The 26,688-nt window shown below is 38.0% G+C and overlaps 1 protein-coding gene across 1 annotated transcript; it reads right to left on the bottom strand.

Annotated features, from left to right (window-relative positions):
• Positions 1–10,848: 10,848 nt before the first annotated feature.
• LOC129751986 (uncharacterized) lies at positions 10,849–16,719 on the bottom strand. The gene has a single exon (XM_055747779.1). It carries the CDS (start codon positions 16,717–16,719, stop codon positions 10,849–10,851), a length of 5,871 nt encoding a protein of 1,956 aa, XP_055603754.1.
• Between the last annotated feature and the right edge of the window lie 9,969 nt (positions 16,720–26,688).

Here is a 26,688-nt window from a genome sequence, read left to right on the forward strand (position 1 = left end):
ACCGGAACGTTGGGTGGCTTTCCTCGGGCCCGAAGGGAGTCTATAAAATTCGTTCTGGCGATAAGGTGGACCTCACACGACCAAACAATATGCTCGATGTCATGGTAACCTTGGCCGCAACCACACAAATTGCTGCTAGCAATGTCAAAACGATAGAGTACCGCATCTAAGGAACAATGATTGGACATGAGACGGGAAAATATACGAATAAAATCCCGACTCAGGTCCAATCTATTAAACCAGGGTTTAAGGCTTACCTTTGGGATAATCGAGTGGAGCCACCGACCATCCTCATCCTCGTCCCATTTGCGCTGCCAGTTGACAAGAGAGTTTCTTCGAACCAAAAAGTAAAATTCGTTGAAGACGATTTCACGTGGATACGTGTCGCCTTCCATCGCTCCCACCTTTGCCAGAGAGTCTGCCTTCTCATTACCCTGTATCGAGCAATGAGAGGGAACCCAAACAAAGGTGATGATAAAGCGACATCTTGTAAGAGCACTCAATATATCCCGTATCTTCTCGAGGAAGTACGGCGAGTGCTTTCCCGGTTTTATCGAGCGCATTGCTTCAACAGAGCTCAGACTATCCGTTACAATAAAGTAGTGCCCAACTGGCCTTGAAGCGATACTGTCCAAAGCCCAATGAATTGCTGCTAACTCTGCTATGTATACAGAGCATGGTGACTCAAGGCTGTAAGAGGCGCTAGATATTTCGTTGAACACTCCAAATCCTGTTGATTCCTCTATAAGTGATCCATCAGTAAAGAACATTTTATCAGGATCGACGTGTCTATATTGTCGTGACTGACGCACCTTTTATTATCATAAAACTCCACTTTTCTTTCACTGTTCACCTTTCTTTAAGATTCAACTTAAATCACATGACGGAAACAAACAACCCGTGCTTCTCTACAATACTTTGTTAACTGACGACAGCCGATGCTCGGTCGACCCGATTCGATTTCTCTCTCGGAGAAACTTTTCAACCATCGAACGCTCTTCTCCTTGATGATGATGATGTGTGTGAGATGTGATGGATGGATGCTTATTCTCAAAATCTCACCTTTGAACTTTAATAAACTATCTCGTTCAAATTCTCTCGCTGAGCTTTGCATGTTGCCAGTCCACAATTCAACGGTTATAACGAATAGCTCGATTCAGAATTAATTTATATATATATCAAATAATTATAAAACAATTACGCTTTTTATCACTCCAATTCATCTAACGCATAATTTTCATATTTTTCTATTTCACTCCCAATATTCTCTACATTCGCCTCCACCCGTACAGTGGTACTTCTATCGACCAAACAATTCCGTTCATAAACTTCCATTAATTTGAAAGTTTAAAAATATTTATTTTGTACTGGAATCCAATTCATTATATTTCTTAGTGCTTTCAACCTTAATCTATATTTTTAAATTTACTTTTTATTACTCTTTGGACATTTGAGAAAACGATATTTTAAAAATTATTGTTTGATAATTTTATGACTGATCGATCATTTTCCAAATTACTTATAGTTCACTTTTGTGGGATACCATACGAATCTGTAACGGAAGTTAATCGTAACTTTCTCATTATTTCCACTGATCACCACTCAAGTAACACTGTTTGATTTAGAAGAGGCTTCTTATAAAACTTAAACTTGATCTTGTAGTCGGTAATAAAACCAGCTATGTTGCTTGGCAATTAACTCAGAAAACATAAACTACAAAAGCTTCTCTATCAACCTCTAACTTTTCTGCTATTTTTATATATTTGTTTATTTTTATTCTTCAACCTTTACCCATTGTTTTTTTTTATTTCTGTACGCCTATGTTCGTTTTCAAATTTCAGCCTCTCAAACCAAGAACCTTATTTTTTTTTACTATTGACTTGACTTGACTGTTTCATACATTTCTCTGATCTTTACACCATGGCTTATGTCTTGGTCACTAGACACTTTACCTTTGATTTAACTTTGAGTTATACCTTATTTTTAGTTTTACTTTTAAACTAACACTTTACTTCTGACTTATAATCATTTTTTTTTTATTTGAACATTTTTCGCGATCAAACATGATCATTATTTTAATTAATCACATGTTCCCTAGAAGTGATCATATTCAAATTGGTTGTACAACTAAATGTCTAACTAACTAACCCTAACAGAATATTTTTAACTTTGAAAATTGCGAATAAAAATCATTGAGATCTTTACTCACCCATAACATATTAAAAAAAATTTAGTTCTTTCATACTATTTTAAGCTAAAAATAGTTCGATCTTTTTTTTTTAACTACGTCACTAAATGACGCAATTCAAAACATCTCATTCTATCGTCTTCCTAGCTTCTCATGTTCGTATCAGTTCATGTTAGTAGAGGACATTCAATAAATTTATTTTTTTCTTAAATCTTCAAACCTTCTAATGCTTAATTTCCTTGTCTTATAATTTTCAGATCATTACTTTATACTCATTTCATTATCTCTTCCCTTATTTCTTTATTTTATCATTTAATTCTCGTACCTAACCATTTAATGATTCATTACCATACTTCTTATTTTGCAGCTGGCCGATCCTTCATTGGACTTGCCCTTAATTCATCTTTTCAGCAAGCCATCAATTTCACTAGCAGTTTATTATACGTAGAATATATTTTTTTTTCTTTTCAACTAGTTCTTTTTTCTAACTTGTCATTTAACTTTTCGCCTTTTTGTGTTTCATTACTTTCCACTACCTATAAAGCTGAAACTTCTGTGTCGTCATACCACGACCTCTTTTTTGTTAAATACGCTTTTTAAATATCATACGAACTTGTTTTGCAGATTGGCTACTAAACTCTATTAGGACTTTTTTTTCTTTTTTTAAACTTTTGTTATTTACTATCTACACCTCTTTGTGGACTTTCCTCCCATTTTGGTATACATAATTTTTACTTCTTTTATACGTCAATAACTCTTATTTCCTTAATAAAACTTTGTTAACGAATAACGCAGCTTCATGGTCTGTTCTATTATCTTCTTCTCTTTGCAAATTCTTCTTCTATTTATTAATCGTTTTTTGGCTTATAACCTTAGCAAAGTCAATGAATAAAATTCCCTTTTATTTTAAATGTCGTAACTTTGAAAATTGCGAATAAAAATCATTGAGATCTTTACTCACCCATAATATATTCAAAATTTTCAGTTCTTTTATACTTTTTCTAGCTCAAAATAGTTTTATCTTTTTTTTTAAAACTACGTCACTAAATGACGCAATTCAAAATATCTCATTCTCTCGTCTCCTTTTCCTAGCTTCTCATATTTGTATCAGTTCATGTTAGAAGAGATTCAATAAATTTTTTTAAATCCTCAAACCTTCTTTCCTATGAATGCTTAACTGTCATCTTATATTCTCTGGTTAAGGTCTCTGTTTCCATTATATTATTACATTTTCATTGTTTTATTTGTCCCAATTTATCTTTAATTTTTTCTTCTTCTCATTTCCTCGTCTTATCATTTTCAGATCATTACTTTATACTCATTTCATTATCTCTTCCCTTATTCCTTTATTTTATCATTTTATTCTCGTACCTAACCATTTAATAATTCATTACCACACTTCTTATTTTACAGCTGGCCCATTCTTCATTGGACTTGCTCTTAATTCATCTTTTCAGCAAGTCATTAATTTCACTAGCAGTTTATTATACGTTAAATAAATTTTTCCTCTTCAACTAATTCTTTTTTTAACTTGTCACATAAATAAAGTTGAAACTTCTTTCTCGTCCTAATGACATCTAGATCTTTACTTTGTCTGATCTCTCCAGTATTTGAATTAATAATTGTTTCATTATTTCTTTCCTTATTTCTTTCTTTCATCATTTAATTTTCTTACCTCATCAAATGAAGATTCATCACCAAACTTCTTATCTTGCAGCTGGCTGATTCCTCTTTAGACTTGCTCTTAATTCATCTTTTCAGCAAGTCATTAATTTCACTAGCAGTTTGTTATACGTAAAAATAATTTTTTCCTCTTCAACTAATTTCCTTTTTTTTTCTTTTTTTTTTTATTGCCTTTTTGCGTTTTGTTTTAAAGTGGAAACTTCTCTCTCGTCCTACCACAACCTATATTTTTGTTAAATACGCTTTTTAACCATCATACCAACTTGTTTTGCAGGATGGCTACTAAACCCAATAAGGTCTTTTTTTTTAAACTTTTGTTATTTGCTATCTACACCTCTTCGTGGACCTTATCTCCCATTTTTGGTATTCATTATTTTCACTTCTTTTTCACGTTAACCATTTTCATTTCCTTAATAAAATTTCGTCAACGAATAACGCAGCTTCAGGGTCTGTTCTATCATCTTGTTCTCTTTGCATATGTATCTTCTTTTTTTAATCGTTTATATGGCTCATAACCTTAGCAAAGTCAACGAATAAAATAATTTCCCTTTTATTTTAATGTTTTTACTTTACATTATCTTCTCTTTCCATTTTCTTCTCGTCTTTTTTTTAATCGTTTTATTCGCTCTTAACCTTAGCAAAGTCAATCAATAAAACAGTCTTTACCATCGCAATCACTCAACTTATTATCTTCTTCTCGTCTTATCTGTCCAGCTTCTTCAGTTAATTATCTATTCAGGATTTCATCTCTTATGCTTTTATTTTTTCAACTTTTACCTTTCTGCTTTTTATCTTATAATCTTCACTTTTTTATTACTTTATTGTCCATTTATCATCTTGTTTCTCAAGTAACAACTTCACTTTTTTTTTATAATTTTATCTTCTTATTGTTTCAGTTTTACCACCTCAATTCTAATCTTTCATACTTCTTATCTTTTCATCTTGTCATTATTTCTTAGTTTTTTTTATCTCTTCTTTTAATTGTAATCTTTTTTTTTCATATTTTCGTCATTCCATCAACTTTACTTATCTTACCCTCTTTGAACATTTTTCCTTTTTCAATTTATTGAATCCACAATTGACTTTTATTTACCTTAGGTTGACCCGTTGGGGACTTTATTTATCCCAAGGGGCTCTTTTTTAACATTTTTCCAATTTAGTCAACCCACTCGGGACTATCATTCACCCTAATGGGACCCTTTGAGAACTTTATCTACCCCAAGGGACTATTTTCACATTTTTCAATTTATTCAACCCACTAGGGACTGTCATTCACCCTAGTGGGACCCTTTGGGGACTTTATTTATCCCAAGGGACTATTTTTTTACATTTTTTTTCTCAATTCAACCCACTAGGGACTGTCATTCACCCTAGTGGGACCCTTTGGGGACTTTATTTACCCCAAGGGACTATTTTTCACATTTTTTTTGAATTTATTCAACCCACTAGGGACTGTCATTCACCCTAGTGGGACCCTTTGGGGACTTTATTTACCCAAAGGGACTATTTTTTACATTTTTTTTTCAATTCAAGCCACTAGGGACTGTCATTCACCCTAGTGGGACCTTTTGGGGACTTTATTTACCCCAAGGGACTATTTTCCACATTTTTTTCAATTTATTCAACCCACTAGGGACTGTCATTCACCCTAGTGGGACCCTTTGGGGACTTTATTTACCCCAAGGGACTATATGCTCTTTTTGAAATTAATTACTCCTATTTTAGATTTTTTTTTAAATATTTGGTTCATCGCACTCATTAGTTGCACTTTCCTTCAAGATTTAAAAAATTTTTGCCTCGCCTTGAAATGGATACACAAAAATAAAAATTTGCGATACACATATCATCCACACCTCCAACATCTCTCACATTGGAACAGCTAAAATTTTCGGTCGCCATCTTACAAAACATGAACTTTTTCCAGCATCAAACACTCAAGTATAGCACATTTCATTGTTGGAATCTTAGTACGCTTCAGTCAAACATATTCTCTGAACAATACTTACGCGCCTACCGACATGTGCCATTGTCGTGACTGACGCACCTTTTATTATCATAAAACTCCACTTTTCTTTCACTGTTCACCTTTCTTTAAGATTCAACTTAAATCACATGACGGAAACAAACAACCCGTGCTTCTCTACAATACTTTGTTAACTGACGACAGCCGATGCTCGGTCGACCCGATTCGATTTCTCTCTCGGAGAAACTTTTCAACCATCGAACGCTCTTCTCCTTGATGATGATGATGTGTGTGAGATGTGATGGATGGATGCTTATTCTCAAAATCTCACCTTTGAACTTTAATAAACTATCTCGTTCAAATTCTCTCGCTGAGCTTTGCATGTTGCCAGTCCACAATTCAACGGTTATAACGAATAGCTCGATTCAGAATTAATTTATATATATATCAAATAATTATAAAACAATTACGCTTTTTATCACTCCAATTCATCTAACGCATAATTTTCATATTTTTCTATTTCACTCCCAATATTCTCTACATATATTTAGCTTCGAAAATTCTTGGAATCAGAAGTGGACGATGTGGATCCGGGATTCCACAAATTTCCTGCTGCATAGACAAATCAAACTGGACAGAAGAATCATCGTAGTCTAGGCTACAAACACGAGCTGGAGAATACGAAGAAGGGTTTACCTGCATTGACATGAGGACATGGTATATACCCGCATAATCAATTACAATATATAGAGAATATTCTATATTGTCTCTAAACGTTATCGTTTATTGTAAAGTGAACAGTATATGTACAATAACACAGACCATATTAACAATCTGTATTATGATTATCTGTTAAAGTACCATATGGGGAAAGGGCTGTTAAGCATGTTTACCATTCAAAAAGAGCGATTTTTTCGAACAAATATTTCATGCTACATTATCGGATACGGTTAAAATATCATCCACTTTTGGCGAGCAAAACAATCTACCTGAATGTTCTAGCTACGTTGGAATACAAAATCATAGATTTCATCAACTTCAATGGATATAGTTTGCTTATAGTAGTTTGTAGTAAAAATAACGCTCAATCATACGTTCCGCATATTGTAAAATATTTTTAAAAAGAGCTTCCCTGTACCATAACCAATATAGTTCCAATTCTTTCCCACAAAAAATAAAATAAAATTAAAAAATAAAAATGTTGATGTTTTTATTTTTTATTTCTGATATTGCCGAATTGTAAGTACGTTTTGTAAACCAACACGGATGGCAGTACGTTCTGCGATTTTGTCTGAAAATAGAAAGGTTGAATACATGTAAGAACTTTATCTATTGGATTTTAGGTTAGACCCACGAATGCATCGGTTAATCCCCCGGGTACATAAAATGCATCGGTTAATCCCCCGGGTACATAAATTTAATAAAGTAATCAAACTTACTACAGATAAACTGCAACACGTTGGGGTCCAGTTTTTTTGGGGTTGGGTACAAACGAGTTCCGTCTTCTTTTTTCATATTGGCGTACCGATGGCACGCCTGACCGGTTACGCTCATCTTTATCAGGTTATCTGCACCGACCAAGCGAACAGCGAGCAACCCAGCAAACATGCTGTCTGTTGTCGCGCGGCCATTCAGTTCATCCAAATCTGCTACGGTCATCGGAATTCCTTTTTTGCTCGGAAAAAGAAGCCTGAAAATAGATTCAAAAATAATGTAAGAAATATGTTTGCAAGGATGTATGAAATTGTTTTACCTCAGGAAACTTATTTTTGTCCTTCATCAATTGGAGTTCTTTCGACAATTGTAGCACTGATCATACTGACAGGACACTTAGAACAAAAATTCGATCATTTTCTGGCTAATTTTTTTCGTCAAATTTAGCAGGTCCGCAATACCGACGGCAGGTGGCGAACCTATAATTTTCCCGGTAGAAATACCCTGTAGGAAAAATGTACCTGTTTTGCACGATTTTATCGTCTGAATTGCCTGTTTTTTTGCGAAAGTCGGGTGGCACTTTCTAACTGGGATAGCATTTCTTCAAATCGATCGATGCGCACTCTGGAATCGATATTGCGTACTATCGATTCCAGAGTGCGTAAATTATCCAAAAAACGAAATCGACTGTCCAGTCAGTATGGTCAGTGATTGTAGTGCGTGCTCGTCCGAGGACAATTTTTCCCCCTGCACCCTCTGCAGCTTCCGCTTACTGATATTTAATTGCTCCTTAAGCTTCTTATTTTCAGCCTCCAGAGTGAAACAATTAGTGCAGCTCATTCGATTGGTGTTTCTGACATCTTTAAGCTATAAGGAAACTTTGTCGTACACTGTTAGAGTCCTGGATAAGGTCCAGAGACAATATTCAAAGGTTGCAAATTTTTATTCTCTTATTATACTATACTTACTAAATCATATATCATATTGTCACTGTCACTGATACGATCCTGTCATAATTTATTGAGGTAATAAAATTTTGAACATGTATAATGAAATGATACTTGGAAGATATTTCATACTGGTACTGCTACCAATATATTAAGTTAATAGTTAGTACTATATCCCCAACTGTTTTTAATTATGCGGGTAGACATAAATCTGGTATGAAAATTTTATTATAACATGTATATTGAAAAAAAAAAAACAAATAAAATTTTAAAATTTTAATTTAAAAATTTATTATTTTTGATTGAATCCTTAAATCTTATACTAAAAGAAAAAAAATCTGGATGGCAACACTGGAACAACGGTCAAAATAATAATTAAACTGGCAACACTGTCCAGTGCCTACACTCACACTACACGCTAACTTTTGGCTACCCCTTAACGAATACTTTTGACCCGTTATTCAATAAGACTGGGAGAACTCCTTTTTAAGGATACAGTCGCTGTACCCCTTAAGGGGTACTCAGCTTCATAACGCTTGTAGCGGGTCAAAATTACCCCTTATTCCAAACGCTCATACCGGATGAAAATTACCCCTTATTTGAGACGCTTTCATATGGTGGAAATTTCAGGAGCTGCTTATGGGAAATATGTTTGCTGGGAAATTAACGACAACAAAATATCATTTTTGATTTGGTTTATTGAAATATGACAATAGCAAAATTTATCCACCATTTTTTTTTACCATTGTGTTAATCCACTGCGGTTCCGGTTTCGTCCATCGGCTTAAAATTTTTCACCGCCCTCATCCGGAACTGTGCAGTTCTGAAAAAATAACATGAATAATTGAAATCGAGCAAAAGGAACAAAATAAATACATCATAAAATACTTACAATCTTTCGCATCAATCACAATTCACCGAATAAATAATAACGCTTTCAATGTTACATCTAGAACTACCCCTTTGAAGCGGACTCGAGCTTTTCGAAATAAGGGGTAATATTGATCCGTTAAAATGACCCTTCATTTGACAGATAGTGGAGGTTCTCAATAACGGGTCAATTTTACGCCTTTAAGGGGTAGCCAAAAGTTAGCGTGTAGTGCACTTAATTTCGACAAATTAAAATAAGGATGTGTGCGGAAATGGTCATTCTGAAACGGGAAAATTCATTCCAAGTAGAATCGGCTGGGCCATTTTCTACTTGGCTGCCTGCAAAAATTCTACTAGAATTCTACTAGAACTGCTACTAGAATTCTAGTAGCCCTAGTAGAATTTTTATTAAGCGGGTTATTTTTAACGGCTTTTCGCAAGCAATTCCGCTTAATAAATATTCTACTAGGGCTACTAGAATTCTAGTAGCAGTTCTAGTAGAATTTCTGCTGGCAGCCAAGTAGAATATGGCCCACCCGTTTCTACTTGGAATGAATTTCCCGATCCAGAATGACAGTTTGAATGAACGACGACCATGTGTGCATGTGTGAGTGAACGACTATCGCGTGTACATGTGTGAGTGAGAGCTAAACCTGTACTACTACCAATGGATTTAATGGATCCAACCAATTCAATGCTACTTAATTAAAAAAATATTTTTTGTCCAACATATTTATTTGTTCAACACTTTTTAAAATTCTACACAAAAAGCACAAATTTGAAAAAAAAAAAACAAACACATAACTTTCTTTTTTAATTTCATCTTGTATCGGGAGCTTCAGTTGGGATTTTCCACCGCCGGCGAGTTGTTGATCAGCAAATCGGATATTAGCCACTTGTTGGCTCCACACAGGGACAGTTCCCGGAACAACTTACTTCGAATTACTTCCATTTGCCACAGAATAGAAACCGACATGGTGTTGCAGCTGGAGTAGGAGTTATCGTACAACGTCCTTTGCATCCAGGGGCTCTTGCCCGTCGACATTTTTGAAAGTGTCGATTTCCGGGAAACCACTTGGAAAACCGAGCTTGAAATTTTTATACTCCGATGCTTAATTCGATGCAGTAGTGCACTATTCTGAAAAAGGTTATTTTCATAAATAACAGATGAAATTAAATAATCGAAAAATTTTCAGCTTACCTGGTTTGGTCGTCATTCCTTGTGTTGGAATATAAGTCACTAAAGGTTCTCGCAGCAGCTCTAGTTGGAGCAGGAGCAGGAGCAGCTCAAAGCTAAAACACAATGAGTTTATTAGGGCAAAGTTTTACATAGGATTTTTTGTTTCTTACATTTGTCTCCTTTAGTACAAGAGGAGTATCCGTTTTTTGATGCCAAGTTATACAAATAAAGAGCATAGATTTCTGGCCTAGATTTTGAGAAAATACGCATTATTACAAATAATTCTGATACCAATAAAAGAAAATCTAACCTATATCGGCCCTTTTGAAAGGAATGCTCGACTGTGCGTGGTATCAGCCTTAGATCGGGTTTTTACCGATGTGCGCTAAATATTACAAAAAGTTAGATTTAGTCAAAGGTTCACAACAATTTAAAAAGGTACTCACGAATGGCACAAACAACTTTAACAACTAAAACTATCGTTAATTTATAAAATATACGCAGAGCGTCACTTGTCTTTCTTGGTTCGTCGCAAATTTTCACTTCTAACCGTTTTCTGGTTTGACAGTTCGTAGCGTGGCCGTTAGGTCTGTTCAGATGCAGCGACGTCAGGGATGCCAGAACATTCTCCACCCCGTGAATCCGGAACGGCCTCCGTATCACCTTGCTCGGATTCACCGTTACCTATCTCCATAACGGCCAGCTTCGCCACCGGTCTCTCGAGTCGTCCAGATGCCGTTTGTACTGCAACACGTCTGATCCTTCCATCCTTGTTCGGGGTTAGCTCCACGATCCTTCCTCGGATCCAGGTACGCCGACTGCCTTCCGCAATATACACCAGGTCTCCAAGTTTAACCGACACCACATCTTCGAACCACTTGGACCGCTTGTTCATATTAGGAAAGTATTCCTTCAGCCATCTGTCCCATGTAGCATCAGCTAAATACTGCGAACGAAGGTAACTGCTTTGCAGTGCTTGGCTGAGACTGATTGGATCACGCATAGGGTCCTGATCTCCCGTGGAGTTACCCAAAAAGTGGTTGGGTGTCAACGCTTCGTAGTCGACCGAACTTTGAGGCATGTACGTCAGTGGACGAGAGTTTATAAAAGCTTCTGCTTCCGCCAACACCGTCAGCAGAATCTCGTCGTTGAGTTTCCTTCCGTCGTCGAGAGCTCTCATCGATTCTTTCACGCTTCGCACCATCCGCTCCCATACTCCACCCATGTGGGGAGCGGAGGGCGGATTGAATAACCAGCTTGTTCGGGCGTTGGTGAATGTCTCGGAACAGTCGATGTTGATTCTCTTGATCTGTCGTTTAAGCTCGCGATCGGCACCGACAAAGTTCGTCCCGTTGTCGGACAATATTTGGCGTGGGGGACCTCTTCTTCGCACAAATCTCCTGATCGCCATTATGCAGGAATCCGTCGTTAAGCTGTACGCCAGCTCCAGGTGAACGGCACGGACTACCAAGCATGTGAAGACCGCTACATATCGCTTTTCCTTCCGCCTGCCAACGGTTACCTCCAACGGCCCGAGATAATCCACACCGGTATACGCAAAGGGTCTGGTATACGGTGTCAATCTTTGCTCTGGCAATGGCGCCATTCTTGGTGAATGTGGTTTACATTTTTTAATCTTACATACCTGGCAGCTTCTCGATACTTCGTTAACAGCGGACCTCAGATTCGCGATCTGAAAACGCTGACGGACTTCGTTGACAATTGTCTCTCTGTTTGCGTGTCCAAAAATTCGGTGATAATGCTCCAAAAGCCTTTGGGTAACTACATGCTCTCGGGGCAATATTACTGGAAATCGGGAATCGAAGGACGCGTACTGCGCATTCACGGTTCTTCCTTCCACTCTAATATCACCAAATTCGTCAGCAAACGGGGAGAGTTGATACAGGCAACTAGTTTTCTCAATCTTGATTAAATCCTCTAGGGCTCTTTCACGATTTGATATCAGCACCTTCACCTCATCAGGGTAGTGCTCACTTTGAGCCAATCGCCAAAGGATGTTCTCGGCTGATTGGTATTCGGATTGCTTCAACGGTGTTTCGATATTCGGGATGGTTCGCATTACGTATCGCTTCACATTCTCTACGGAAGGTACCGTCTCGATGGGCAATGCTTTCTTTCGTCGACGACAATTCGAAATAAATCGCATAACCGTAGCCAGTATGCGTACCAATATGGTCCATTTAGAGATTCTAGCAATGTCAATTAGCTGAATGGGAATATCAATGTGGTGGAAAAGATAGTGGGTTCTCAAGTCTTCGTTGGTGCTTTCATTCGGTGATTTCTGTTGTGGCCATCTATCAGCAGGTTCGTACAGGAATGATGGGCCATTAAACCAACGACCATCCGGTTTTGGATCCGTATCTTTATTCCACTTGGTCAAACAGTCAGCGATGTTCTCTTTCGAAGGCACCCAGCGCCACTGATCCGAATCTGTTAAGGTCAGAATTTCTCCGATGCGAACGGCTACATATTGCTTGAATCTTCGGTGGTCAGATCTAATCCAGGACAAGACGGTGGTAGAATCCGTCCAAAGAAATTTCCCCTTGATTTCCACCGTGTGGCTAGAACAAACGTTTATCATCATCCTAGCACCCAACACAGCGGCTTGAAGCTCTCTTCTGGGAATCGATTGCACCTTGAGGGAGGCCACCTTAGCCTTCGCCATCACCAAGCAGCATTTCACTTTTCCATCCTCGATGACACGGAAATACGCCGCGCATCCGTAGCCCAGTTCACTGGCATCGGTGAACACATGTAGCTGCAATGTTTCGTACCCTCCAGCATGATCTCCACCACAGTAGCACCTGGGGATCTGAAGGTTGTTGATTTCTTGGAGAAGCTTTGTCCATCGGACCCATTTCTCGAAAGCTTCATCCGGAATGTCGTCATCCCATTGTATGCCGCATCTCCAAAGATCTTGGAACAGCATCTTCCCGTGGATTGTATACGGGGACAGAAGACCCAATGGGTCGAAAAGACTCATAATACATCGAAGAGCCATTCTCTTAGTCGGTCGTCGTTCGCCGCAAACATACGGCGCCAGCTCACCACGTAGGCTGGTAGGAAATTGGAAACAATCCTGCCGTGGGTTCCACTCCAGTCCAAGGACCCTCTCGATGTTATCGCTTCCCATGTTACTGATAAGTGAGAGCGATTTCTGTTCCGAATTCTCTCCGACTGCCTGTAGCACCGATTCATCGTTGCTAACCCAATTTCTCATGGTGAATCCGGCCCGAGCAAGGGCTCCTTTCACCTGAATCGCTCGATCAGCTGCTTCCTCAGAAGTGGGGGCGCTATCGAAATAATCGTCCATATACGTTTTCTCCTTGATAGCTGTAGTAGCTTTCGGGAAATCCTCCCGACACTCGTCCGCTATTTTGTGCAACACGTAAATCGCCGAACAGGGCGAGCACGTCGCTCCGAACGTCGCGACGTCCATAATATACACGTCGGGCGGTTGTGTTGCGTCGAATCGAAACAGGAATCGTTGGTAGTTTTTGTCTGCTGCTCTTATTCGGATTTGGTGGAACATTTCCTTTACGTCGCCACCAAAACCGATGCGCCACTCTCGGAACTTGCATATCACTGAATGCAGGGGGACCAGTAAATCCGGGCCTTTTAACAGTTGATTGTTGAGGGAAACTCCACCCACTGAGGCCGCCGCGTCCCACACCAGCCGTCTTTTGTTCGGTTTCTTCGGGTGCGACACCACATTCAGGGGGAGGTACCAGACGCGTTCAGCACTAATTTCTGCCAACTCTTCTTCGGTTGCCTTATGGGCATACCCTTTTGTCAAATAATCTCGTATTTGTTGGTGCACGTTAGCCTGGAGTTCGGGGTCTTTTGACAGCTTGCTCTCTAGGCATTTCAGACGTCTCTCAGCCATGTACCGGTTATCTGGGAAGCACACTTCATCTGCTTTCCACAGCAAACCAGTTTCGTATGCACCGTCACGGAACACCGTGGTTTCCTCTAGGATCGTTTTACATCGCTTATCTTCGGCAGATTCAAGAATCGGCGCAAACGGGTTCTGGGGTTCCTCCAGAACGAAATGTTGTCGGATGAGGTCGTTAAGTTCTTGATCTGCGTCGCAGTGATGGAAGTTAACTCGTACAGAGTTCTTGTCATTTCTATCTCCTGCCTCGTTAGGCCCATAGATGGCCCATCCGAGCAATGATCTCACGGCAACAGGTTCGCCAGGTTGACCTTGCCGACTTTCGATTGGGGTTAAAATGTCAATGTTATCTAACCCAATAAGCACTTCAGGCTGCGCATCGTTAAATGAACTGATTGGAATATCTTTCAGATGTTCATAACGATTAGCTAATTCGTCGTAGCAGAGGGTTTGCTTCGGTAGCTCAAGTTTCGAAACCGTGTGTGCGGTAAAAGAATGTTGTTTCGGATCTCCCAACTTCGAGATCTTGCATTTAATGAGCTTGGATGAATTTTCGTTCCGGGTTACATCGGAAGTCCACTGTAGTTCCAGCGGATGCCTTTTTCCCTCTATTCCTAGGCGGCGTGCTAATGACGATTCCATTATGGTCAGTGATGACCCTTCATCGTAGAATCCAAAGGTATCGACAGTGCGATTTCCGTTGTGCAGGGTAAGTGGAACTATTCGAAAGAAAAACGCTTTTCTGAATTCGTTGTGGGAATTACAAACAGATTTAACGACTGTTGCTTCTCCCTTTTTGGCTTGCGCCGGAACATGGAGCAACGGATGGTGCTGAACTCTACAGCCTTCGATGTTACATCGGATTCTTGATTTACACTTCCAATTACCGTGCTCATTCAGGCACATTTCGCACAAATTCCACTGGCGTACTGCACGCTTTCTTGAATCGAGATTTAGTTCTTGGAACTTCGAGCAGTTCCGAACCCGGTGATCTATGCCACCACAGATTGGACATGGCTTACGTTGTCTATATTCTTCCTGGTTTCCATCACTGTTAATGTGAGCATGGAAATGTCCCTCTTTCTTCTGCGACGGTTTTGCATACTTCGCTGTCTCAGGTTTCGGCGGTACAAGCGTGGTAACCTCACAGGCGTCTTCGGCCAATTCCTCCATATACTGGCCAAATTCCTTCAGCGTTGGCTCGGGGAAGGAGCGTTTATATCTCACCCAAGCAAGCTGATGATGAGCAGGGAGCTTCTCAACCAATTCGCTGAGCAAATCGGGATTCGATAAATGAGCTCGTAGACCTGCAGCCTCTAGCTGGTCACAAAGGTGCTGTACAGCTGTGGCAAACTTAATAAGGCTATCTAGACGCTCAGATTTTGGCGATTCGAGTTTGCGCACTTTAGCCAGCATGTTCCTTCTAAGGATTTCGGGCCGTCCATAAAAACGTTTCAGTGTTTCCATTATCTTCGGCACGCTGTCAGGAAATGTCAATTTTGTTCTCACTGCTTCTCGAGCCGCCCCTCGCAGGCTTTCTCTAAGACGGACAAGATTCTCAACGTCTGAGAAACCGCAGGCAGCATTGGACGTTTCGTAACTATGGAAAAATATTGGCCACTCCTCAGGCTCTCCGGCAAACGCAGGTAATTTTCTGGGCCAGACTTGGCGAGCCAACACTTGTTCTGCAGACGGACCAATATTCAGGTTGGCAAACGCTACCGGTTGTGGGAAAGGATTTATGGGTTGCTTTGGAGGTGGTACTTCAGGAATCAGGTTCATAATTGGCACACGGATTCGTGCCGAGTGACTTCTAGGTTCGGAATGAACTGAATTCGGATTACCCGGTTCGACTATCCGAGGGAACACCTCTTCCGGATCGTTATTATTTTCCTCCAGCTGATTGCGCAACCATTCCTCAGCCTTTTGACTTCCACTCGGCGCTGATTCGGAAATACTTTCCGATCCCGAGTCCTCTACTAGCTTCTCTTCCAGCTGGTGCTTCTTCTTTAAGAAGGATTCCTCAGAAGCAAGCTCTTCTAGACGGATAGCCCGTTCCTTTTCTAGGAAACGCATTTCCTCTCTCATACGGCGACTTTTAATTTCTCTTTCTGCTACCAATTTGGCCAACTCAAGTTCGGTCCGGATGCGGGCGCTGGATGTAGTAGATCTCACAGATTTGCCGGCACTTCTCACGGACGAATCTTTGTTGGATTCCGCACATTTCTTCCTAGCTCCGTTCTCAACTTCAGCCCTTCCTATTCTCGTTGAACTGGAGTGAGGAGCCTTTGATCGCACGATGGGTGTGCTGAAATCGGCGGTGTTTACGGACTCTGACGGGTCTGCAGAAGGTGATGTGCATTTAGTGCATCTCCATGGGCGATCCTTTACGCCGGGAGATTGATTCGCACAACTCAGATGCCACCAGCCTAAACAATTATCGCACGACACCATTCTCCGTTCCACCGAATTAGGTCTGTTGCATCCACCACAGTCGAATCCATCTTGGCAATCAATTTCCTCTTCCGAATTGACCATCTCGAAATCTTTAGGGTTTTCGAAAATCTTTGAGGATGTTGGAATATAAGTCACTAAAGGTTCTCGCAGCAGCTCTAGTTGGAGCAGGAGCAGGAGCAGCTCAAAGCTAAAACACAATGAGTTTATTAGGGCAAAGTTTTACATAGGATTTTTTGTTTCTTACATTTGTCTCCTTTAGTACAAGAGGAGTATCCGTTTTTTGATGCCAAGTTATACAAATAAAGAGCATAGATTTCTGGCCTAGATTTTGAGAAAATACGCATTATTACAAATAATTCTGATACCAATAAAAGAAAATCTAACCTATATCGGCCCTTTTGAAAGGAATGCTCGACTGTGCGTGGTATCAGCCTTAGATCGGGTTTTTACCGATGTGCGCTAAATATTACAAAAAGTTAGATTTAGTCAAAGGTTCACAACAATTTAAAAAGGTACTCACGAATGGCACAAACAACTTTAACAACTAAAACTATCGTTAATTTATAAAATATACGCAGAGCGTCACTTGTCTTTCTTGGTTCGTCGCAAATTTTCACTTCTAACCGTTTTCTGGTTTGACAGTTCGTAGCGTGGCCGTTAGGTCTGTTCAGATGCAGCGACGTCAGGGATGCCAGAACACCTTGAAATTTCGGCTTAGAAGCAGCTAGGCACATAGAAGGCCTCAAAATAGATATTTAGGTGACCATCAAATCGAGTATCTGAAATATTTAATTTAAATTGAATCATCTTACATAAATCGTCATAAATCATCACTTACCTAGAAAAGTTTGCTCCTTGAGCTGATGTATGACATGCTTCTTCGCCATTTTGTAAAGTTGATGATTCGTTTTTTCTCAGCTCCAGTGTTGCCAGTCTAAAATGTGTTTACAGAATCAAAGATTTTTTTTTAAATAAAAGTTAAAAAAAAATTTTCCAAAAAAAATGGAGTAGAAAGAATTTTTGGAAATACATAATTTAAATTTTAAACTGAAAATTTCAATCAAAAATCAAAAATTTTATTTGAAAGCAAAGCGAAAATACCTCTATAGAGATATTTTCAGCCACAGTTATGCAAATAATATTAAAAATTGTGAAATTCACAAAAATATTAAAATTTTAGTTGTTGTTGATAAAGATAACATTATTTTGTTTCTTTCAAAAAGTTGATTTTTTTTCAAACACTACAGAATTGTTTATAGAAAGGTGATAATTTATATTATTATTTCCATAGTATTCCGATAATTTATACAAAGTTAAAACGCAAAAGTTAAGTCAATATCATAAGGAACTTAACGTTTTTAAAATCAAAAAAAATAAAATTTATCATAGAATCATTGAAATGCACTTTTTCAAATGAGTGCAATCATTACATTTTGATAATTATAAATTTCTTTGACCTTTTCTTCCTTACCTCCACAGTTTACTTCATATGAAGAGCCTAATATTCTGTAATTTAAGTGAATTGAAGATATTTCTAGTAATACAAATTTAAATCCGAGTTGAAACTTCGCAATTTTCAAAAAATGAAATATACTGGAGTCACTGCATCGACCATGCTTGTTTTTTAGCCTGGCAATATGGCCGACAGGCAGCCATCCTTAAATCACTCACACTTGTAGGAAAAAACATGAACAATCAGAAGGATGGTTCATTTTATACGCATAGCATACGCATGAACAAAATTATGTGCAGATGTATGTGTGACAGATTTCAATTCAAGAGATAAAAACTCACAAATACTAAGAATTCCGACTGTTGAACTGTCAGTTAACTGTCAAATATTCACGCTTAAGAAAAGTCAGGTAGAATAATAATTGACTGGGCAGCGACGGTGATATCACTGACGACATTTCATTTTGACCAGACATCTATCAAACATTTTTCAAGTGTCGGAACCAAACAAAAGAAAGGGTTGCCGATTGCCGAGGTGTTTGATGAATTTTTATCGTCACTGTTTGGCAAGGTTGACAATCACCAGCGCTAAAGCTTCGGATTTTAACTGCGGTGACAATAACCTCAGGGTTAACACCTCATTCATCAAACATGGCGTTCAAAAGAACAGATTCTTATGTGATGATAGCATTTTGTTTCGTGGATCTCCTGGGCTTCCGGCGTCTCTCATCACGTATCGTACATGTCTTCTGCTGACTTTCAGACAGCTTGGCAGATCTTGAACATTTTCTATTTAAGGTATGCATTACTATTATCTGTATGTTTAGAGCATCAACACTGACATCTTCTCCAGGAAACTTTGGTCTCCCATCTCCTCTCCTGGATCAGTGAGATGATCGCTTTACCTATAGTTGTAACCATTTCATCATCCATCGGCTGTTTCCTCTCTGATTGTAACCACTTGTAACGCTTACTACCGCTATTTTCAGCTCAAGAGACCAAATCTCCTAAATTCAGCGGCTATAGGCTTCGCCGTCACGAGCTTCTGGGTCTGCCTCTCATTCGATATTCTTGATAACCTCGGGATTAAATTCCACGTTTGAGAGCCAGTTGCCAGGCCACCAAACACGGATGATATTCCGCAGGTAGCAGTTCACTAATACTTGCAGTTTTCGCGTCGTCACGGCATATGGGCAACAAGTTTCGCACCCGACAGCTATTCGGATTCGACGTTTGAATTGAAGATTTGGATTTTCGTTTGTAGAGATATCTGGATTTCGATGTCTTTCTTTCACTATCAGGCGTTATTTGACTTGCTCTATAGTCGAAGGAATCTACGGTAATCTCCGGGTCGGTGCACAGTCGATCGATTCAGTCAAGATCTCATTCATGACGATGAGGAAAAATAGCGGTGATAAGGTCCACCCCTGTCTCACTCCAGCGGTTACCGGGATTGGATTGCTGTGCTTCGATGAGATGGACTAATTTCAATGGGATTTATCGTCGTCAAAGAGCATCTCAAATGTTTTCATAGTTCGGTCACCTGCATGCTTTTTAGAAATCAACGAACACCAGCAGAAGATAGTCCTGGAATTCGATAATTTGTTCCAGTATTTTTCGTTGCATCGTGGTGTGGTCATGAAAGCCCGGTACGGAATCCAACTTGTTACCATCGGAGAGTAGCGTCGTATTTCGCCTGGAGCCTGTTTAGGGTTACACCGATCAATTTTATGCAACGCATGTGAAACAGATTTAGCACAACTGCCTTTCAGTGTGTTCTGCACGGCTAACTTTTACCCAAAACACTAATACGCAAACTCCAAATCTTGTAGAAATTTTACATTTTTACTCACACAACATTCAAAAAATCTAGCTTAACATTATCTACTCACGAGCTCGTTTCCTACCCTAATTCACAAAGATCCAAAACACACATCCAAAACGCCCAAATATTCGTATCACAGCTCGGTTTCCTAAAGTATCACAAAACCTGGCGGCCCTTCCTGGCTGCACTGCTCCACGGATGCATGATAATGACCCGGAGCACATCCGACTTCTGCTTCCGGCTGGATCTGTTTCGGCTTGGCCATGCGATGCCTAATCGGCTCACAAAAAAACGATTCCAGATCCCAAACAACAGCTCTAGAGCAAATCAAACGTTGGTTCGTTGTTTCTCAAGAATTTCTGCAGCGCTAATTCTTCACTCTCCCAGTGGGGGCCGTCGGTATTGGTAAGCTCCGCTTCGTTCGGATTCACCATGACCTGTCGTGGCAAGATATTTTCACCTACAACTCTACCGTTGCCTGGGAGGTAAGGAGAATTAACGTCCGATTCGTGCTAACCGACTTTTATTCGATCACTTGCAATCAGCTGAAGCGGATTGGTCCGGTCTTTTACAGGCAAAAACTTTTGAATGAACGGATGACACGAAACGGGAGCTAAAACGAACTTTGCCGTACAATTCAGCGCCTTTTCCGGCCACGAGGTTGGTTTGTTTTTGTTTACTTTGTTGTTTGTGCGTTTTTGACATTCCACACTCTTAATTCCTACACGCAGCAAAAAGGTTTTTATTTCAAAGGAAAGTGCCGCAAAAACAAAGGATTTTTTCCTTTGGTTTTGGGACAAATAAATATTCTTTTGGTTCAAAAGCATTTTCCTTTGTTTCAAAGAATTTTTCTTTTGAAAAATCTTTGAAACAAAATCTTAATACTTTGAAACAAAAAACAGTTTCATTTGATACAAAGTTGTTTTCGTTCGCCACAATGTAATTCAGATTTAGATTTAAAAAGATTTGTTCATTGAACCATTTTCCATTTTTTCCAATTGGAGGACATATTTCCTGTTGTTTTGAAATTCCTATTAGGAATTTCAAAAAATAAAAAGCAAGAAATTTCTATGTTATTTTTTTTTATTTACAATAGATGAAACACTTGGCCACAAACTAGTTCACTAAAATCGATCCGGTCCAAATTTTTGTCGACCTGACCGCTGGATTTGGAGCCGTGTCATCGTGCGCAGCTTTCATCTCGGTTGAGGCATCCAGGGAAACCATCCTTCGGCTCTGGTTCTGTAAAAACGCAATCACTTATAAAAAATCTTCGATATTCACTCTTTAATTAACATACTTACCATACTTCATCCTTAATCCTTCTAATATACACTCAACGAAAAAAATCTGTAAAATTACATCACATATGATGTAAATAAAACGAAGCATCATATATGACGGAATTTTCAGTGTGTGTTGAATTTACACGCCTGTAAAATTTTAGAGACGTGTAATTTAAAAGTCATGTAATTTTGAAAACCACTGAATTTAGGAAAAAAATTCCTATTGGATTTTTTTGGTTTACTTTACAGTTACTTTTAGGAACGCCAAAGCCAATTTAATAGCGGATTTTCATCTCTAAAATAAAATCAATTTGGTTTTAATAAAAATCATTTATTTGTTAAAAATCCGATTCTATGAACACTACAATTATCTGTATAGGCATTAGAATCTATAAAACATGGGAAATCTAAATAATTTTTATCCGAAAATATTTGCATAGTTCGTCAGCAACTCTTCCAGATTACCAGCTTCGAAGGACAATTATGTACAGGTTGACGCTCCCAGAGTTGCATCCTGTGAGTCCGCTGCCGTAGCGCCGCTAAGAATTCGATGAATCAACAGTATCCACTCACTAACAAACGTGAAAACTTCTTCAAAGCAACTTTCGACTAATTGCTTCGATGCACGACTTGACGCAACACTTTGTTTACTTTTGTTTGTGCCAGTTTTGACAGGCTGTATTTTTACATGATATATTGCGTTCAGTGTAAAGTAATTTCCATTTAATTAAAATTCAATGTCCATATAATATTCCACGTCATGTAATTTTAAGAAAATGGACATTCAGTGCTGTTGAGAATTTTGTGTGACCAAATAAATTTGTAAAATTACATCACATCCCGAATAGCCAAGATCGTGGTATTAATATAACCGAATTATTTCAATGTATTCAATTTAACGATAAACTTCATCCTTATTTCTAAATTTTAGTCAACCACTCAAAACTTTGAAATCCTCGTAGTTTTTAAGGTAACCGTGAAACATATAGTTAGTTCATGATATTTTATCGTTTCCAAAATTTAGGGGAATTACTGTATAACAATGTTATTCTTGTGTATAATATTGTTATAATATTTTTCATGGTAAGATGAAAATCCGAACGATGGTAAACATTAGCCCTTTTCACACGTTTATAATTTTTCGTGTAGAAAAAAATTTTCATAAACGCGCGCCATTTTGTCGGATGGTTTTGTCGCGTTTCTTTCAATCGGAAACATGTTATTCCGAACAACGTATGGATTTTAAGTGACCAGAATTCCGGTGAGTATATTTATTTATTGTGCGTTTAAGTTGATGAAATTAATCTGAAAATATTTTTTTTTCCAGAGGCAGAAGGAAAAACGAAAGACCCGGAATGGACCAGATGGAGATGTGCCGGAGAAGGAGCCCCCCTCCCTCCATTACTCCGTGTAAATTTAAAAAATATAAAAAAAAGTGGTTAAGTGAGTGTATCATAGAGTAATAAGAAAACAATTTAAAAAATAAAAATATTAAAAGCGAGTACAAATTCTTTTTTACAATTTTTTGGAAAGAAAGCTAAAAAAACTAATTCCAACCATGAAATTTCACGGTTACGAGAGCTTTTTACATATTACGAATAAACATTGCAGTTCATCGTGGTTCATCATCCTTAAAACCATAAAAATTCAATGAAAAACGATGAATATTACAGTTTTCGAGAAAGAACTGGACGCTGTAATAACCATAAACTTCATACTTTTGTGTTCTAAAATGTATGGGAAAAAGTTCATTTTTTCATTGTTAAGTTGCTTAACAACCCCCTTTTTTCATGGTAATTTTGGCCAAAACCATAAATACCATGGTCAAAAACAATGAGTTTGACAGTGAAATCATGGTTCGATGTACCTTGATATTCGTGGTGTCAACCATAAAATCCACAATAGAGTGAAAATGAAATTCATTGTTTTTTCATAATGTTTTTCTATTCGGGATATGATGTATCGAAAAAAAAGCATCATATATGATGGAATTTCCAGTGCGAGTTGAATATTACACGATTGTAAACTTCAACAGACGTGTAAAATTTGAAGACATGTAAAATATTAAAGATGTGTAATATTCAATTCGAACTGAAAATTCCGTCATATGTTATGCTTCTTTTTATTTACATCATATGTGATGTAAATTTACATCAAATAATCGCGTTCCGTGTCAAGTAATATTTGTGTCATACGAATTCAGTGCTGTTAAGGATTCTACTTTATTTGAATCTGTAAATTTACATTAATAAATCGCGTTCTACGTCATGTAATATTAAAGGTTTTCAATTTCAGTGTTGTTAAGGATTCAGATTTTTTTTGTGTGTAGCTAAATCTGACCTACATTTTCACACGACCGGCCAAACTTGATTCGATTTTTCGGTTTTGTATTCTTCTTACAAGGCAAATAAAAACATCTTTTGAATCAAAGGCTGAAGTTTTTATTTAAAGGAATCATTTCCCGCATAATTAAAAACAGTTGGGGATATAGTACTAACTATTAACTTAATATATTGGTAGCAGTACCAGTATGAAATATCTTCCAAGTATCATTTCATTATACATGTTCAAAATTTTATTACCTCAATAAATTATGACAGGATCGTATCAGTGACAGTGACAATATGATATATGATTTAGTAAGTATAGTATAATAAGAGAATAAAAATTTGCAACCTTTGAATATTGTCTCTGGACCTTATCCAGGACTCTAACAGTGTACGACAAAGTTTCCTTATAGCTTAAAGATGTCAGAAACACCAATCGAATGAGCTGCACTAATTGTTTCACTCTGGAGGCTGAAAATAAGAAGCTTAAGGAGCAATTAAATATCAGTAAGCGGAAGCTGCAGAGGGTGCAGGGGGAAAAATTGTCCTCGGACGAGCACGCACTACAATCACTGACCATACTGACTGGACAGTCGATTTCGTTTTTTGGATAATTTACGCACTCTGGAATCGATAGTACGCAATATCGATTCCAGAGTGCGCATCGATCGATTTGAAGAAATGCTATCCCAGTTAGAAAGTGCCACCCGACTTTCGCAAAAAAACAGGCAATTCAGACGATAAAATCGTGCAAAACAGGTACATTTTTCCTACAGGGTATTTCTACCGGGAAAATTATAGGTTCGCCACCTGCCGTCGGTATTGCGGACCTGCTAAATTTGACGAAAAAAATTAGCCAGAAAATGATCGAATTTTTGTTCTAAGTGTCCTGTCAGTATGATCAGTGCTACAATTGTCGAAAGAACTCCAATTGATGAAGGACAAAAATAAGTTTCCTGAGGTAAAACAATTTCATACATCCTTGCAAACATATTTCTTACATTATTTTTGAATCTATTTTCAGGCTTCTTTTTCCGAGCAAAAAAGGAATTCCGATGACCGTAGCAGATTTGGATGAACTGAATGGCCGCGCGACAACAGACAGCATGTTTGCTGGGTTGCTCGCTGTTCGCTTGGTCGGTGCAGATAACCTGATAAAGATGAGCGTAACCGGTCAGGCGTGCCATCGGTACGCCAATATGAAAAAAGAAGACGGAACTCGTTTGTACCCAACCCCAAAAAAACTGGACCCCAACGTGTTGCAGTTTATCTGTAGTAAGTTTGATTACTTTATTAAATTTATGTACCCGGGGGATTAACCGATGCATTTTATGTACCCGGGGGATTAACCGATGCATTCGTGGGTCTAACCTAAAATCCAATAGATAAAGTTCTTACATGTATTCAACCTTTCTATTTTCAGACAAAATCGCAGAACGTACTGCCATCCGTGTTGGTTTACAAAACGTACTTACAATTCGGCAATATCAGAAATAAAAAATAAAAACATCAACATTTTTATTTTTTAATTTTATTTTATTTTTTGTGGGAAAGAATTGGAACTATATTGGTTATGGTACAGGGAAGCTCTTTTTAAAAATATTTTACAATATGCGGAACGTATGATTGAGCGTTATTTTTACTACAAACTACTATAAGCAAACTATATCCATTGAAGTTGATGAAATCTATGATTTTGTATTCCAACGTAGCTAGAACATTCAGGTAGATTGTTTTGCTCGCCAAAAGTGGATGATATTTTAACCGTATCCGATAATGTAGCATGAAATATTTGTTCGAAAAAATCGCTCTTTTTGAATGGTAAACATGCTTAACAGCCCTTTCCCCATATGGTACTTTAACAGATAATCATAATACAGATTGTTAATATGATCTGTGTTATTGTACATATACTGTTCACTTTACAATAAACGATAACGTTTAGAGACAATATAGAATATTCTCTATATATTGTAATTGATTATGCGGGTTCTTCAAGTTAAAAACATTTTCCTTTGGTTCAAAAAAAGTTGACTTTGTTTCAAAAGAAATAAGCTCTATTAACATTTATTTAGAATCAAAGTATTTGCTTAAATTCAAAATCCAAAAATATTTAGTTCAAAGAATTAATTCTTTGTTTAAAAAAATATTTTTTTGAATCAAAAACAAAAGTTTTTGGTTCAAATAAAACAGGAGTTAGATTCAAAAAAATGAATGTTTTGAAACAAAATCAGTATTGTTTTGGTTCAAAAGCCTAGTTTTCTCTGCGTGTAACACTGCATTTTGGCTCGAATCGGTTATTTCCTGAGACCGACGTTGGTCCGCTTTGTTCACGCAGAGAAAACTTGGATTTTGAAACAAAACAAAACTGACTTTGATTCAAAAAATTAATTTTTTCGATTCAATCTCATGTTTTCTTTGAATCAATGAATTATGGTTTTGTTTCAAATAAATAATTTTTGAAAGAAAGAATTAATTATTTGAATCGAATAATTTTGGACTTTGATTTTAAACAAATTCTTTGATTCAAAAGACATTTGTTCAATTGCATATTTATTTGGAAACAAAGTAAATTTTCTTTCAACCAAAGAAAAATGTATTCAATGCAAAGGAATAATTTCTTAAAATAAAAACTTCAAACTTAGAAGGTTTTTTGCATTGAGTAAGAAGAATTCAAAACGAAAAATCGGTTTGGCTGGTCGTGTGAAAATGTGAATCAGAGTTAGCTTAGTTAGGAGGATTCAGGATAAAGTATGGTAAGTTTATGTATTAAAGAATGAATATTGAAGATTTTCAATAAGTGCTTGAAATTTTACAGGACCACGGCCGATACATGGTTTTCCAAGTCCCTGAATTCCTCAACCGAGGTGACACCGCTCCAATCCAGCGATCAGGTCCACGAAAATTTAAACCGGATGATTCGATTAAAGTGAACCATTGTGTGACTGATATACCTTACCTTAAATGTATCTTGCTACATCATACTTGATGCTACCTCGGTACAAGATTGCATCTTGCTTACCGCCAATTGAGTTGTTGTGTAAAGCTATCGGAATAAAAACGTGTTTAAGAGTAGTCCGATTCTTTTACTTCGATCCGCGAAATCTCCACCGATTCTGTCCATTTACCCACGGTCACAACAATTCTGGCGACGAGGACC

Source organism: Uranotaenia lowii, chromosome 3, assembly GCF_029784155.1.
Source record: "Uranotaenia lowii strain MFRU-FL chromosome 3, ASM2978415v1, whole genome shotgun sequence".
NCBI lineage: Eukaryota > Metazoa > Arthropoda > Insecta > Diptera > Culicidae > Uranotaenia > Uranotaenia lowii.